The following is a 17686-nucleotide window of genomic DNA, read 5'->3' as shown; positions in this document are numbered from 1 at the left end:
CCTTTCCTCAGCAATATGTTCATGAGAGTTTATATTATGACAAAATTATTTCATCACATGAATATATCACACTGTTTCTTCGTTCTGCTGCTACAGTCATTTGAAAAAAATAAGAAATAACGGCTTTTAAAAAACAAAGTAAAACAAACCTTTTAAAGTTAATATTACATCACCAAGGCTATACCAAACACTTAAGCATGATGTCACCCTCAAGATATGCTGTTATAAAGGTACAAAATTAAAATAAAGTTCCCCTCCATTATTTTGGCTTTCCTTGGTCTCTTATCTTCATTTGTAACCTCTTCCCTTCTGCCTCCCAGCCTTACTGCCCCCCCTCACCCCCCCACACCCCTGCACCCCTGCTTGTGATCTCAAGCTCTGCTTCTCTGGTGTAATCTAATGAATTTGAAGGGAGTGTTAGACTGTAAGACAAAAATGTTAATGAGGGGGCTGGAGAGGTGGTTCAGCAGTTCAGAGCACTTGTTGCTCCTCCAGGGAACCAGGTTCACTTCCCAGCATCCACATGGTGACTCACAACCATCTGTAAGTCTAGTTCCAGAAGACCCAACATCCTCCTCTGACCTTCACAGGCATCCGGCATGCATGTGGTACATAAACGTAAGTGTAGTCAAAACACACACAAATAAAATTAATTACACAAACCTAAAAATACTAAAACTTTTGAATGACACCAAAGTACATGCCTTTTTACTGGTCAGTGCCTTTTACTTAACACTGAAGGTACAGAGCCAAGGCAAGCAAAGCAGCTGGGGCCTTGGCAGGAAGCAAGGGAGAAAGAAACAGCAAGTATCCTGCTAGCCATGGTAGTATTCAGCTCCACGAAATCTTGCTGCCAAAAAAAAAAAAAAATATTGTATCTCTACCTCTAGCAGAATGACTAGGACAAAGCCTAGTGGCTTCTAGATGACAAGGATGTGAGAAAACTGAGTTACTCCTGTTGCTGGTAAAACAGTTGCAGAAACCATGGTAGATGTATTAGCTGTTTCCTTAAAAAAACTAAACATGCACCTGTCCTACGGCTAGTAAGTAGTACTCTTGGACACTCAGCCCAGAGAGATGTTGGTGTGCACACAAGTATTCATAGCGACTGGAATCATGCCAGGTGGTTTTCAACAGAGAGTTGTATAAATAACCTATGGCAGATCCATGCAACAGAGCTCTGCTCAGCAATGAAAGGAACAAACCATTGCTATCGACCTGTGTGAATCTCTACATTGTTATGTGGAGAGAAACAAAAAAGGCTTGTCCCCAAGGGTTATGTAATTATATGTATAGATTTATGCTTAGGTGTACATTCATGCATATACCTATGTAACACTAATGCAGAAGTTTATATTTATACATTCGTATGTTTTAAAATGACCAAATTTTACAATTAGAGAGCAGATGACTTGTTGTTAGAGGCCAAGGGTGGGCTAGGGAGATTTCTTTTTGTGGTATTGGAATTGTTTGATGTCATCATGGAGATTGAGACACAAACCCTCAGTATAAAGTAACAGAATCCTATAAAGATACTTGAATCAGGATTAGTTTCCCATGGTCTTACTAAGCTCTGGCTTCACAGAATGTCATCACAGGGGATAGTGAACAATGTGTAAAAGGATTGTTATATTATTTCTTACAACTGCATGTGGATCTGCAGTTACCTCACCATTTAAGTTCAAAGGGGAAAAGAGAGGCAGTTTAAAGAACAGCCATGACGAAACAACACTAACATGTTTAACTCTGTTGAACTTCAGCAGATTGGACTTAGCATTCTCTGTGACATTATGAGTGGCATGCAACTGGTGCATCCTGAAGCATGTTGGTTGTTTGAGGAGAAAATGCTTCTATGGATGCATGAAATGCACTTGAACCAGCTGCGCCCCCCCCCCCTTTTTTTTTTCACTTGAAGAAACAAAAACTGCTTTTTTTTTTTTTTTTTTTTTTTTTTTTTGGAACTTGGGTATCTAACCAGCATTTCCTTAAAACTAATAACATGATCCTGTCAACCTGGTAAAACAAGAATAACTTGCCCCCATGGGATAAGATCCAAAAAAATAGAAATTAAGAAAACCAGTATCTGCCATCATTAGCCTGACAGCTGCACAATGCTTAAAGCAACTTTTCTGGTGACACTGTGTTAATATCAAGTGTGACATTATAGAATGGGTCAGTATTTGGAAAATCTGTGCAGCTTGATTAATCAATATTTTTTAGTTAAACAATGTGCAGTTTTATAAAAGCATACATGTATATACGTGTAAGAGTCAGTTAAAACAAATTTTTGGATTTTAGTGCAGTAGAGTATACAATGTTCATTGATAGGTTTTTTTGGATGACACATTGCAACTAATGTGTCACAATGCACTACCAGTTGTGGAGTCTCAAAGGATATCCACGATTATCTGAAAAGATGCCCCGCTACAGGGCTGGAGAGATGGCTCAGAGGTTAAGAGCACTGACTGCTCTACCAGAGGTCCTGAGTTCAATTCCCAGCAACTACATGGTGGCTCACAACCATCCGTTATGAGACCTGGTGCCCTCTTCTGGTGTGCAGATATACATGGAAGCAGAATGTTGTATACATAATAAATAAATAAAATCTTTTTAAAAAAAAGATGCTCAGATACCTGTCTTTTCTAACTATGTTGTGAAGACAGATCCCATTTTTCGTATATTTAAACCGAAACAACATATTGCAACGGATTGACTACAGAAGCAGATGTGAGGATCCAGCTGTCTATGAAGCCAGATGAAAGAGATTTTCAAAAACAGGAAACAAAGCCACTCCAAATATTTGTGTTTAGGAAAATGTGTTAAAAATATATGGTTATGTCAAAAATTGTTTTGCATAAAATATGTACTTTATGTAAAAAAATAAAAACATTTTTAAATGAAACAGCTAGTTTAAATTTTTATTTTAATAATACATTTTAAAAGGGAATTCAAATAGAAATCCCTTTGGAGCCCTTATTGAGTTGATGTCTTGAGGTCGTAAAAGTTGGGAAGCACTGGTGGAGAAGTGAGTTCTTTGAAAAAGGCAGTGGGGTTTGAAGCATGGATGCATGGCTCAAGAGCTCGAGAAATACCTAGCTTCCTAAGCCTTGTTACCTTGTAAATAAAATAGATGGAGTAATAATCCTCCCGTTAGAGCTTGGGGATGGAGATGAAGTGAGCAGTGACTGTAGCATATGGCAGTAAATGCTGGATCTGTTAGGTTCATGTCATGGATCCACTAGTGACTGGTTTCAGAGACCTTGGTGGTGAAGCTTTCCAGGATCTTTCTTTAATAAGACGTACCTTACCATTTGCAGGATGGAACAGCTCTGCAGGTGTTTGTAGCTGAAGTTGCAAATCAAATAGTTGGCATCGCAGTGATCAGACAAGAAATGGTAAGTAATGAAGTGGCCATTAACTTGCTTGATTGTGGCTTTCTGTATCATGAACCAGCCAGCACACAGTGCCTCTTTGAAGGTTTTTACTTTTACTTAGCATGAATGAATCCTGTCCCTAAAATATTTGGTCACAAACATGTCTCCCACTTGGCAGCCTTTTGAGTCTCTGTCTTTTTTTTTTTTAAGTTAAAAATATTTGGAATTGTCAGGTGGAGTTTTGCACACCCTTATCCCAGCACTCAGGAGCCAGAGGCAGGTGGATCTTCTGTGAGTTTGAGGCCAGCCTGGTTACCACAGGGAGTTCCAGGATAGCCAAAGCTGCATAGTGATACCTTGTCATTAAAAAACGAAGAAAACAGAAAACACACAAAACACACACACACACACACACACACACACACACACACACACACACACACACACACACACGGTACGATAAATCTTTCCTCCAAAAGCCGCTGAGCCCCACTGCCACATGTGCGCTTTACACCAGCCGCCCACCCAAGTTAGGCCCCAAATTAATACACAGAGAGACTTGTATTAGGTTCAAATGCTGCTTGGCCAATGACTAGGATTTCTCATCTGTTAGCTCAGTCTTAATTATCATAAATCTATATATTTTATAAGACTTATTTTATCGGATACCTTATTGGAGTCCCTCCTTGCCGGTGGATCACATTGCGCCCCTGGAGGAGGAGCAAAGGGGAAAGGGGGCACTTCCTGTTTCTCCTTGCTTAAATATGTCTCCTTGCTATGTCACTTCCTGCCTGGATCACCACTTCTCTACTACATTTCCCAGAAACCCTCTTTGACTCCTAGTTCCGTCTAACTTGCTGTCTCATTGGCCAAACAAGTACTTTATTCAATAATCAATAAGATGAACATACACAGTACATTCCCCATCACACACACACACACACACACACACACACACACACACACACACACACACACATAAATGTTTAGAGTATTATGAAGAACATGAAAAGAGTCTCACTCTTAAAATTTTAATAATCACCCACCATCAAAATAGTAGTAGTAGTAGTAATGATAATAATAATAAAAATAAAAAAGCGGTGCCACTGGTGTCACCAAAGGATTGCTACTATAGTTAGTCATTCACCTTTACTAGCATCTTTCTTTTACATTCAGTTACATGTATGTATCTATTGTCAAGTGGATATCACATTTTATATTTTTCCCAATGCAGTTATGTCAACACATTTATTACTTAATAGTCCATTTTTCTGTTGCTGACTTAAAGTACTGCCTTTACATTTATTAATTTTCTATATTCCTTTGTCAGTTTTAAGTTGTATTCCATGCTATGGGTTTATTTAATTTGATACCCATTATATGAACACATTTTAAAAATAATTTACAGTTTTTTTATTTCATGTATGTCTGTTTACTCTGTGCATGCCTGGTGCCCTGTGAGGCCAGAAGAAGTTGTCAGATCCCCTGGGACTGGAATTACAGGCAGTTTGTAAACCACCATGTGGGTGCTGGGAATTGAACCCCAGTCTTCTAAAAGAGCAGCCTGTGTTCTTAACCACTAAGTCATCTCCCCAGCCCTTTCTTTCTTCATGCTGGTATCTGGGAACAGAGCCTTCTTTCATTGGTCTTGTTTGGGTTTGTTTATTTTAGCGATAAAGGTCTTAAATAGCTCATATAGCCCAGGCTAGCCTTGTATTTGCTATCTTGCCATGGAATTGAATGTGATCTTGAACTTTTGATCCTCCTGCCAAGTGCTGAGATTACAACTCTCTCCCACAACCAGCTTTCATCTGCTTTCTTGGATATGTCTCCTTTCAGGCAAACTTTCTAATACTTACCATGAATTATCTCTGCCTGTGTGGATTTTAAAAGCAGTTTATTTTCCTCCTAGTGATCCAGCTTTCTGTATTGTTCAATTCCAGGTTCTTTGGCAAATTGTTTTCATACATGTGTTTGGGTCAGTGAGACAGTTTGGAGACAATTTAAGTGTGTCCCCTGAAGATCCACACTTGGAAGCTTCCCCCAGGTGATAGTGTTAAGTGGTGCGGGTTTCATGAGGTTAGGTTACTGGGAAGTTGATGGGTTATTTAGGTACTGCCTGTGAAAGAGAGTAGTTCATGGGCATCCCGTTGTTATAGAAAGAGAGAGATGACACCTTCTCTCCTCTTCCATCTTACCACGTGACTCTCTCTCTCTCATATGTGTTTATGCAATCAGGCATTCTGCCTGGAGGCCGTCACCAGAGCCCAGACCAACATGGTGCACTTCCAAACCTCTGTTTATATATGTGATGTACCCAACCTTGAATAGTTTCTTTGTTGTTGTTGCTTTTTAATAGTAACGGAAATGAACGAATGCAGTCAGACACTTACCCACCCTGCAGTTCTCCTGGCCACCTTTCTCCACCTTACTCTGTTCAGTGAGCTTGACTGAACTGACAGCAATGCAGGTCCTTGCTCTTTGGCCTTCTGTTGGGTTTGGCCAAAGGGAAGCCTTGACAGGAGGACAGGGAAACTGGGGTGTCTATATCTGGCTGATAGCACATCAAACCCAGTGGCCTTTTAAATGTGGCCTTTTCTCCAGGGTGTTCTCTTAGTGGATTCCTGTGACCAGTCTTCCACCTATTCCAGCCACTGAGGCCACTAAGAGCTTACAGTTGCAGTCTCACTTTCCTTGCTAATTTCCTTACACTCTCCCCATCTCTGTAAATACTCCCTTTGTTGAGCCTACCTCCAATTATCCTAATTTGAACATACCATCTGTCTCCTTCCACAGTATACTCTAAAACATTTATGATTTTTTTCTGTGTATTTTGTAATTTTTTTCTTGATACTATTCATAGATACATCTTATTGTACTTTCTAAATGTTTGTTTCAGAATATTAGGAAAAGCATGAAGTTCTGCATTTTGGTCTTGTACCCAATCACCCTTCTAAAGTCTCTTTTTCACTCTGAGAGTTTAAAAATTTATCACCCCTACCCCCAACCCTGCCAGCAGTTTTCTGAGGAACTGCCATACTGACCTCCAAAGTGGCTGTACAAGTTTGCACTCCCACCAGCAGAGGAGGAGTGTTCCCCTTGCTCTACATCCTAGCTAGCATGAGCTGTCATCAGTGTTTTTTATCTTAACCATTCTGACAAGTATAAGATGGAATATTTTGATTTTCATTTCCCTGATGGCTAAGGATGCTAAACCTTCCCTTAAGTGACTCTTGGCCATTTGAGATTCTTCTGTTGAGAATTCTCTGTTTAGATCTGTACCCCCTTTTCAAATTGGATTATTTGGTATTTTGATGTCTAATTTCTTGAGTTCTTTATATATTTTGGAGATCATCCCTTTGTCAGGTGTGGGGTTGGTGAATGCCTTTTCCCATTTCTAGGCTGCCATTTTGTCCTATTGATGATGTCCTTTGCCTTACAGAAACTTTTCAATTTCATGAGGTCCCACTTATTAATTGTTGATCATAGTGCCTGTGTTATGGGTGTTCTGTTCAGAAAATTGTCTCCTGTGCCAGTGAGTTCAAAATTATTTCCCATTTTCTCTTTTATTTAGTTCACTGTATTTGGATTTATGTTGAGGTCTTTGATCTATTTGTACATGAGTTTTGTGCAGGGTGATAGATATGGATTGATTTATGTTTTTATACATGCTGACATCCAGTTATACCAGTACCATTTGTTGAAGATGCTTTCTTTTTTTCCACTGTGTAATTTTGGCTTCTTTGTTGAAAACCAAGTGTCCATAGGTGTGTGGATTTTCATCTGGGTCTTTGTTCAATTGCATTGATCCACCTGTCTGTTTTTATGCCAATATTATGCAGTTTTTATTACTAAAGCTCTGTTGTAGAGCTTGAAATCAGGGATGGTGATACTTCTAGAAGTTCTTTTATTATACAGGATTGTTTTAGCTACTATGATTTTTTTTTATTTTCCATATGAATTTGAGTATTGTTCGTTCAATGTCTGTAAAGAATTGTGTTGAGATTTTAATGGGGATTGCACTGAATCTGTAGATTGCTTTTGTTAAGATGGCCATTTTTACTATGTTAATCCTACTAATCCATGAGCATGGTGACTGTGTTCTTATAGAAAGAATTCGGTAATGTTCCTTCTGTTGCTTTTTTTCCCCATTTTTTTATTTAAATTAGAAACAAGATCGTTTTACGTGTCAATCCTAGTTCCCTCTCCCTCCCCTCCTCCCCTGCCCCCCACTAACACCCTACCTATCCCATACCCTTTCTGCTCCTCGGGAGAGTGAGGCCTTCCATGGGGGATCTTCAGAGTCTATCATATCCTTTGGGATAGGGCCTAGGCCCCACCCCCACCCCATGTGTCTATACTGAGGGAGTATCCATCTATGTGGAATGGGCTCCCAAAGTCCGTTCCTATGCTAGGGTGCTGGTTCCCAGCTATCAGTCAGGGGACCATGAGCTCCCCCTTGTTCAGGTCAGCTATTTCTGTGGGTTTCACTAGCCTGGTCTTGACCCCTTTGCTCATCGCTCCTCCCTCTCTGCAACTGTATTCCAAGAGTTCAGTTCAGTGTTTAGCTGTGGGTGTCTGCTTCTACCTCCACCAGCTGCTGGATGAAGGCTCTAGGATGGCATATAAGCTAGTCATCAATCTCATTATCAGGAGTGGGCATTTAAGGAAGCCTCTCCACTGTTGCTTAGATTGTTAGTTGGTGTCATCCTTGTAGATATCTGGCCATTTCCCTAGTACCTGATCTCTCTTTAAATCTATAATGGATCCCTCTATTATGGTATCCCTTATCTTGCTCTCCTCTATTCTTCCCCCAACTCAATCTTCCTGCTCCCTCATGTCCTCCTCTCCCTTCCTCTTCTCCCCTTCTCATTCTCCTAGCTCCCTCTCCCCTCCCCCATGCTCCCAATTTGCTCAGGAGATCTTGTCCCTTTCCCCTTCTCCAGGGGACCATATGTGTCTTAGGGTCCTCCTTGTTTCCTAGCTTCTCTGGTGGTGTGCATTATAGGCTGGTAATCCTTTGCTCTATGTCTAAAATCCATATATGAGTGAGTACATAACATGTTTGTCTTTTTGTGACTTGGTTACCTCGCTCAGAATGGTTTCTTCTAGTTCCATGCAATTGGCCTCGAATTTCAAGATTCCATTGTTTTTTCTTTCCACTGAGTAGTACTCCATTGTGTAAATGTAACACATTTTCTGTATCCATTCTTCAGTTGAGGGGCATCTAGGTTGCTTCCAGGTTCGGGCTATAACAAATAATGCTGCTATATAATTTGAAGAGTATTGGTATTAGTTCTTCTTTGGAAGTCTGGTAGAATTCTGTACTAAAACCACCTGGCCCTGGGCTTTTTTTGGTTGGGAGACTTTTGGTGACTGCTTCTATTTCCTTGGGGTTATAGGCCTATTTAAATTGCTTGTCTGATCTTGATTTAACTTTGGTAAGTGGTATCTGTCAAGAAATTTGTTCATTTCATTTAGATTTTCCAATTTTGTGGAGTACAGGTTTTTGAAGTACGACCTAATGATTCTCTGTATTTCCTGGGCAGGAGTCTGTTGTTATGTTCCCCTTTTTGTTTCTGATTTTGTTTATTTGGATATTCTCTCTGTGTCTCTTAGTTAGTTTGAATTAGTGTTTATCTATTTTGTTCGTTTTCTTAAAGAATCAACTCTTTGGCCAGGTGTTGGTGGCACACACCTTTAATCCCAGCACTCGGGAAGCAGAGGCAGGCAGATCTCTGTGAGTTCGAGGCCAGCCTGGTCTCCAGAGGGAGTGCCAGGATAGGCTCCAAAGCTACACAGAGAAACCCTGTCTCGAAAAACAAAAAAAAAAAAAAAAAAAAAAAAATCAACTCTTTGTTTCATTGATTCTTTGTATTGTTCTCTTTCTTTCTATTTTATTGATTTTTACCCCTCAATTTGATTATTACCTACCATCTAGTCCTCTTAGATATGTCTACTTCTTTTTGTTCTCCAGCTTTCTGGTGTGATATTAAGTTGCTAGTATGAGATCTTTCCAAATTCTTCATGAAGGCCTTGAGTGTTATGAACTTTCCTCTTAGCACTGTTTTCATTGCGTCCCCTAAGTTTGGGTATGTTGTGCATTCATTTTCATTGAATTCTAGGAGGTCTTTAACTTCTTTATTTCTTCCTTGACCCAGTGGTAACTCAGTAGAGTAGTTGTTCAGTTTCCATGAGTTTGTAGGCTTTCTGTTATTGAAAATTCACCTTTTAATCTGTGGTGGTCAATCTTTTTTTTTTGTATCTGTTGAGACATCCTTTGTGTCAGAGTATATGGTCAGTTTTGGAGAAGGTTCCATGTGTTGCTGAAAAAAAGGTATATTCTTTTGGGGGGGGTGAAATGTTCTGTAGATATTTGTTAGGTCCATTTGAGTCATAATGACTGTTAGTTCTGTATTTCTCTATTTAGTTTCTATCAGAATGACCTGTCCATTGGTAAGAGTGGGATGTTAAAATCTCCCAATATTATTGTGAGATTTCAGATGTGTGAGTTAAGCTTTAGTAATGTTTCTTTTACAAATGTGGATGCGCTTACATTTGGGGCATAGATATTCAGAATTGAGACATCATCACCATGGTAGATTTTCCTTTAATGAATAAAATGCCCTTCTCCAACTCTTTTGATTAATTTTGGTCTGAAGTCTATTTTGTTAGATATTAGGATAGCTACACCAGCCTGCTTCTTCGGTCCATTTTTCCATCCCTTTATTTTGAGGTAATGTCTATCTTTGATGTTGAGTGTTTCTCCTTTGCAGTAGAAAGATGGATCCTGTTTTCATATCTAATCCGTTAGCCTGTGTCTTTTTATTGGTGAATTGTCCATTGATATTGAGGGATATTAATGATCAATGATTGTTAATTCCTGTATATTTTGTTGTTGGTAGTGGTGGTAGTGTGTGTGTGTGTGTGTGTGTGTGTGTGTGTGTGTGTGTGTGTGTGTGTGTGTGTGTGTGAGGGGGGTGTGATTGTGTGTGTTTTGTTGGTGTGAGATTATCTATTGCCTGTGTTTTTGTGGTTGTAGTTAACTTCCTGGGGTTGGAGTTTTCTTTCTAGTACCTTCTGTAGGACTGGGTTTGTGGATAGATATTGTTTAAATTTGACTTTGTCATGAAATATCTTGTTTTCTCCATCTGTGATGTTTGTCAGTTTAGTCAGGTATAGATGTCTGGGGTGGCATCGGTGGTCTCTTAGAGTCTTTAAGACATCAGTCCAGGTCCTTCCAGATTTTAGAGTCTCCATTGAGAAGCTGGGTGTGGTTTCAATAGATATGCCTTTATATATTACCTGGCCTTTTTTCCTTGCTGCTTTTAATATTATTTCTTTGTTCTGTATGTTTAGTGCTTTGCTTATTATATTGTGAGGGAATATTCTTTTCTGATCCAATCTATTTGATGTTCTGAAAGCTTCTTGTAATTTGATAGGCATGACCTTCTTTTGGTGGGAAAATTTTCTTCTATGATTTTGTTAAATATATTCTCTGGGCTTTTGAGCTGGGTTTCTGCTCCTTCTTCTATTCCTATTATTCTTATGTTTGGTCTTTTCATAGTGTCTCAGATTTCCTAGATGTTTTGTGTTAGGAATTTCTTAGGTTTAATATTGTCTTAGATTTTGTGTTAGGAATTTTTTAGATTTAATATTCTCTTTGACTGATGAATCTATTTTCTCTCTCTATGTCTTCAATACCTGAAATTCTTTCTTCTATCTCTTGTATTCTGGTAGTGATGCTTGTGTCTGTAGTTCCTATTCACTTACCTGATTTTTCCATTCTTAGGACTCCCTCCATTTGTGTTTTCTTTATTGCTTCTATTTCCATTTTTCAGGTCTTGAATAGTTTCCTTCACCTGATTGTTTTTTTTCTTGGTTTTCTTTTAGGGATTTGTTGATTCTTTCCAATTTTTTGTCTGTCTTTTCCTGAGTTTCTTTAAGGGATTTGTTCATATCCTCTTGAAGGACCTATCTATCATCTTCATAAAGTCATTCTTAAGGGCATTTTCTTATGCTTCAGCTGTGTTGAATTGTTCAGGTCTTGCTGTTGTAGGATAGCTGGCCTTTGGGGATGTCATATTGCCTTTTCTCATATTGATTCTATTCTTACACTGGTGTTTGGGCATCTGAATTTGGGATGATTACAGGTCTGGGTGTTGAATCCTGCATTTGTCTTTGTTGGAATTGATGTTTCGTTCCTTGGCTTCTTTTTCCTTTCTGCTCTTATGGTCTAAATGACCAAGGGTTCTGTTTTCTAGCATGTCTTCAGGTCCAGTAGGGTGCCCCTTGTGGAGTTTGAGGGGGTCCCTAGATCTGGCCTGGCTTTTGGTAAATAAAAGTCTTCTTCTGAAGTTGTAGACCAGGATATGGAGCCAGGAGGCAGGTAGGGAAGGAGGGGGCAGTGTGTGCAGTCTGGGATTATTGGGTAGACATAAAGGGGTTTTGTGGGCAGTGGACAGTGTCTTCCCTGAGAGTCCTAGGACACTCTGGCTTCTGGTACAGCTGCCAGTGGGTGGTGTCTCATCTGGGGCTCCTAATAGATGCATTTCTTACTCATCTTTTGAAGATATTTCCTTGACATTAGTTTTTCACATTTCTAATTCAGTCTCTGACTATGATTTTAATATTATCTAGGTCTTCTTTTAGAATCTTTATCTCAAGAGTTCCTATATTTAACTTAATGTCCATGTTTCTCCCTTGTTCACTTGGTTTCTTCTTGATATCAAATTATAAGCAAGATTTCTTTTGAGAACCTCTGAAGGCATTATCCTGATTTTTTAAAAATTTTCCCTGTCCTCTGAATTATCCCTTTCCTCATTGTAGCAAGTCACATGTTTCTCCCTCTAGTTGTCATATTAGTGTTCTCACAAGTCTGTCTGTGTCATGAATGAAAGATTGAATTGCCAGTGTGGGTGGCTGGCATGGGTGTGACTCTCCCCTCTCTGTTGCTCCTGGCAGGGATAACCACCTGTCCAGTTGGGAGGTGGGCAGCCGTTCTTTGACTTCCACTTGTACTCTTAAATGGAGTAGCAACAGGCAGGCAGGCACCCCAGTGTGGGTCAAGGTAAGAAGGTTTAACCAAGCCATAAAGTTTCCTTCCAAGTTAACACCATCTTACATTTTTGCCTCTCTTCCACTCCACGATTCTATTTAGAAAATGTAAATAAGAAGATCTAAGTAAAAAATGTTCTTGTTATTGTAAGGGACTTGGGACGAGAGTAAAATTTTATGCACGTGGCCATCTACTGCTTTGAAGTTAGTGACCTCTATTCACTGTCTGCTTTTTTCCTTTCCAGTGGCTTCTCAGTCTTGACCAGATCACTCTTTTTATTTTCTAATGAGCAATGTTGCCTTGGTAATTAAAGTCTTGTGGTATAAAAACCATTGCAGGGTCAGTAAAGATTGAAAGGCTGCCAGAATTGCTCTGGGGTACCATCACTGGCTGGGGAGCTGCAAAGCCATTTCTGCTATCCATTGGAACAGAAGCTAGGCACTGGCGGGTTAGGGAGGGGAACGCTTGGATACAGATTTATAGCTGTGACAAGCTTGCTGGGCACAGAGGAAGTCAAGTTCTTCATATTCTTCAGTCTGTGTTCCTGAAACTGTGTTTTTCATTCTACATTTGGTTTGATTTTTCTTGTGGGCTGACTGTTATTTATATTGTATTTGGATTTGCACTCAGTGGGTTTACACTAGAGTCTTGCAGGCCATATTTTTTCCTGTCATCAGGGACAGTCACATACACTTTGGATTATGCTCTCAATGGTGCGCACTGGAGAGGCGATGGAGGCCATGCTGCAGCAATACAGTGTTAGCATGCATGAGCCCTGATTTGGATCCACTGTAGTGTGAGGAGACAAAAGGCCCATGAAGACAGGAGCAGTGTGCCCAGGATTTCCCTCTCCATGTAAACACTTATGAGTCCCTTAAATTGTCTTCTATTGCATAAACTTCTTTCCTATCACAGGAACACAGTGAGGAATGTCCTGCCAGGGCTCTTTCTTCACAGCCCAGTCATGTACTAACAGGTGTAACTCCGATATGGGACATGTCCACACTAGTAGGTGATCAGTAACAAATCTAGGAGAACAGTGAGGCTGTCTGCCAACTCTCAGATAACCTGTGCCCAGTCACTTGTGCTGGCCCACTGGTGCTCCTCGTACCCATAATGTGATTAGACTGTTGTGCCGAACCTGACCTGGCACCCAAGGTTTGCCATGTTGACAATAGCCAAAGGCAAAAGGACAAATCTATTTAACCATCTTCACAGGCAGATCACCAGAATAAGCACATACTTTCTGTTTTAAAAGAATCAGTGAGCTAAGCATGGCAGTGTGTGTAAACCTGTAATCCCAGGACCCGGGAGACTGAGGCAGGGGGATCGCTAGATTTAGGCTAGCCTTGGTTACACAGTGAATTCAACGTGAGCTTCCTAGAGAGACCCAGTCTCGATAACCAAGGGCTATGGATGTAGCTCAGGGGTAGTCTTGCTGAGCATGTGCAAGATTCTCAGCTCAACCTCCAGTACTGAAAACATAATTAAAGACAAGACAGTGACAAGTGGTAGAAACTGAGTGTGTATTTATCCGTGTGTGGGTGCTTATCCATGTGTGTCTGTGCTTATCTGTGTGTGGGTACATATGCCTGTGCACTCGTGGAGAAGCAGGACAGCCTCAGGCTTTATTTCCCAGTAGCTGTCCACCTTAGTTTTCAAGGCAGGGCCTCAAACTGGCCTGCTGTTTGCTGAATAAGCTAAACTGGTTGGCTAGCGAGCTCCAGGAATCCTCCTGCCTCCATCTCCCCAGCACCGGGATTAAAGTACATGCCACCACACCAAAAATTTTTGATGGGTTTTGAGCATCAATTCAGGTCTTCATGCTTGAATGACAAGTCTTTTACCAAGTAAACTATTCCCCAGCCCCAGCTTAAGTGACTTTTTATAATAGCTCTTTATCACAACACGCATGCTTGTAATTTGTTTGAAACATCCTGTCTCTGCTTCTTCTCTAGGATATAGAGTACATACGATCTCATTATAACATTGAGGATTTTATCTACTTTAGCCACCATCAGCAAGAAGAACATGGACGCTTGCACCATTTTGCCCTGAACCCTATTTTCCGACACTACACTAAGTTTTTCCTGAAGGAGATCCTTCGCTTAGGCTTTAAGTCCTGTCTCTACTACCCTGTATATCCACAGTCCCGGGAGGGCAAGGTAAGAGGCTGGCATGGGCTGTCCCCTTGTGGGTATCGTGGCGCCCATCCTCTATGTGCTGTAGCTTGTTTGTTCTTCTCATGATAACTTTGACTGTAGCATGCATCTGAGTTTTCACTGGGCCATATTTGATTAGGCCATTTGCTTCACTGTGGCGAAAGTCCAGGAGACTTCCAGTTCCTGAAACAATCAGAACCAATGTTCTTAGACAAATTTGTTGATTTTTCTATGCTGACAAAATGCCAGCTGAAAACTCCAGCTGTACAAGACACGAACAGCACACTATTTCTCATGGAACGAAGCCAAAATGATCCTATCATGTTCTTTGACACAAAGAACACTTTAGAAATTAGTAGAATAACATAGTTGCATCCTATAAAATCGGTGTGCTATACACTGCATTCCAAATAAAATTTGTAACCATCTCCATAAAAATAATGGAGGAAAGCTAGAGACATACAATTCTGATGGAACTCTGCTGTAGGGAATACCTATGTAATTCCATCTAATACTTGTTATACTTCCATAGAGTAACACAGCAATAGAGACCTAATTTTAATGTGCACGTTGCATATATCCACCCAAACACCAGCTCATCTCATCTCTACATCCTCATCTCACCCGGCTTTAGTGCTCATGAGTGTGCATTTTACCACACAGGCTGTGCATTTGCCTTTTCTTTCTCAAACTGTAGCCTCAGTTCCTAGGACCTACTGATACAGTCAGACACCTTCGCCTATTCGGTTACTGTAACCTGGTTGTTTCACAAGTAAGTTCATTATTTAGGCCGGATTCCCAAGGGCTTGTTTCCTGAAAACTGGTTCCTTGGCCACTAACATTGGTCCCCAACTTTGTGTGTACTCTCAAGGTGATGTGTTTCAACTACTAGGCTGAGTAGAAGTTGCCCCTACAGTTTTTGGTCATGACCTCAAGCTTTTTCCACATTCTGCCGAGAACCCTTGAAACAGTCACATTTTTTTTTTTTCTCGGTGTCCATGAGGAACTAAGTGGAATTTTCAAATGTTCTTACATTTCAAAGTATTTCTTAGACAATCTGTAAGTGCATCAGCACATACACTTAAAATAGTTATGCCTGTGTATCATCTTCAACAAAAGGCAGCTGGAGGGAATGCTTGTGGAAAAGAAGGAAGAGACATGGAAAGGAGTTCCCATGAGACGGAGGCCCTGCTTCAGTGAGGTTCTGTTTTGGTTGGTGTTTGTTTCTCCTGTAAGATGTAATAGGACAGCAGCAATATGATTAATGGCATGGAAGGTAACACTTGTACAGGAAAGCCCTGGCCGCAGACAATTTCCTTCACTTTACACTCGACTGAACACCAACTGTGTGACCTTCCAGGTGTGATATTAAAATTCATAGTTTTTTGTTTGCCATGCTGCCTGGATGTGCCAGGTCGGGGCAAAGTCCATTTGCATCCATTGTAAAGACATCTTGGACATTTCATTGCACCTGTCTGCTTACCAGGCAGTGCAGAGTTAGGGACGTGCTGCTTGTGAACAGCTTTCCTCAGTCACATTGCCAGCTGATTCACACATGCACATGTAAAACAAGACCAAAAAGCTGTCCAAAGTCACTTGAGTGAGAATTCCCAACTTCTGCCCCAAGTCCTCCAGCGGTCAAGTTGAGCTGCCTGTGTCTATGGCACAGACTCTCTCTTTACCTCACCTCAAGAAAGCACATGCATCAGGACACAGATCAGTGAGTGGTTCTCCACCTGTGGGTCACGGCCCCTCTGGGGATCAAATATCAGATATCATTCATGCCAGATATTTACATTATAATTCACAACAGTAGCAAAATTACAGTTATGGAGGAGCAGCAAACATAATTCACAGCTGGGGTTCACCACAACAAGAATTGAAGGGTCCCTGCCATAGTCATTCACAGATGTAAAAACAGCATCCGGCCAGGGTTTCCTGGGTTCTGATTTTCGGTAATGTGTGAAGACAGGAGATGAGGTGCCGTGGTGAAAGATTTTAGGAAGTTCTTCTGGAAGCTCATAGAAATTTCCATGGCGACTTTAAAACAGCACACGAGTCATATGCAAACCATTATATTTATTAAGATACAGCTAAAATTCTGCTTTACTTTTTTTTTTTTTTTTGGCTCTTTGACTTTAATTCAATAAGTAGATACATCGTGGCTAGTTTGGCTTTTCACAGTTTTACACCTGAGGGTTGTACTGGCTGGTTTTACGTGCCAACTTGACACAAGCTAGAGTCATCATAGAGGAAGGAGCCTCAGTTGAGGAAATGCTTCGATGTGATCCAGCTGTATTTCATTTTCTCAATTAGTGATCAGTGCGGGAGGGCCCATGGTTGGTGGTGCCATCCCTGGGTTGCTGGTCCCGGCTTCTCTAAGGTGGGTTAAACAAGCCATGGGGAGCAAGCCAGTAAGCAGCACTCCCCATGGCCTCTGCACCAGCTCCTGCCTCTGGAATCCTACCCTGTTTGAGTTCCTGTCCTGATTTCCTTTAATGATTAACAACAATACTGAAATGTAAACCAAATAAACCCTTCTCTCCCCAACTTGCTTTTTGGTTTTGGTGTTTCATCGCAGCAATAGAAACCCTAAGACAAGGATGAAATGGTCTCTTGACCCTGAGTCTTTTTTTTTTTTAATTCCCAAGATTTCATAAGTGTGAGAGTCACCATTCTCCATCAAGTTTTAAAAACTAGATAAAATTAATATTTAAAGCATTATTTTAAAAAATGATTTATTGTCTATTTCAACAAGCATAAATCCAGTTCATAACTTAATCATAATACAAATCAAAATTATTTGATCCTCTTCTCCTACCCCCTCTTTCCAGTTTTATTCTTTCATTCTAAGACTCTTATTTCATTTTCCAAAAAAGCCCAAGTGAAGTTGCCCAAGTGCTTTCACATCTGGGCTGCGTTGCCCCCTGGGTGGCATTTTTATCTATGTGCGTTAAAGCAGCTTGTGCCAAACACACAAAGGTTAACAGGACTCAGATAACACAGCTTAATGGGGTCAAATCAAGCTGATTCACGATCACTATGGAGAAGAATATTCTCCTGGGGGAGATACTTGTACTGAAAAATCCCAT

General features: G+C 40.5%; 1 protein-coding gene across 1 annotated transcript in view; it reads left to right on the top strand.

The window, feature by feature from the left end:
* The window catches only part of Cfap61 (cilia and flagella associated protein 61), a 289348-nt gene that overhangs the window by 102875 nt on the left and 168787 nt on the right, over positions 1–17686 (top strand). Inside the window, exons 15-16 of the mRNA XM_027421600.2 lie at positions 3318–3395; positions 14391–14597. Of these exons, the coding sequence (XP_027277401.1) occupies positions 3318–3395; positions 14391–14597 (285 nt within the window). The remainder of the gene's footprint in view (positions 1–3317; positions 3396–14390; positions 14598–17686) is intronic.

The sequence above is a fragment of the Cricetulus griseus genome, chromosome 6 (genome assembly GCF_003668045.3).
Source record: "Cricetulus griseus strain 17A/GY chromosome 6, alternate assembly CriGri-PICRH-1.0, whole genome shotgun sequence".
NCBI lineage: Eukaryota > Metazoa > Chordata > Mammalia > Rodentia > Cricetidae > Cricetulus > Cricetulus griseus.
The sequence above is the reverse complement of the archived record's forward strand: the minus strand, read 5'-3'. Positions and strand labels throughout refer to the sequence as shown.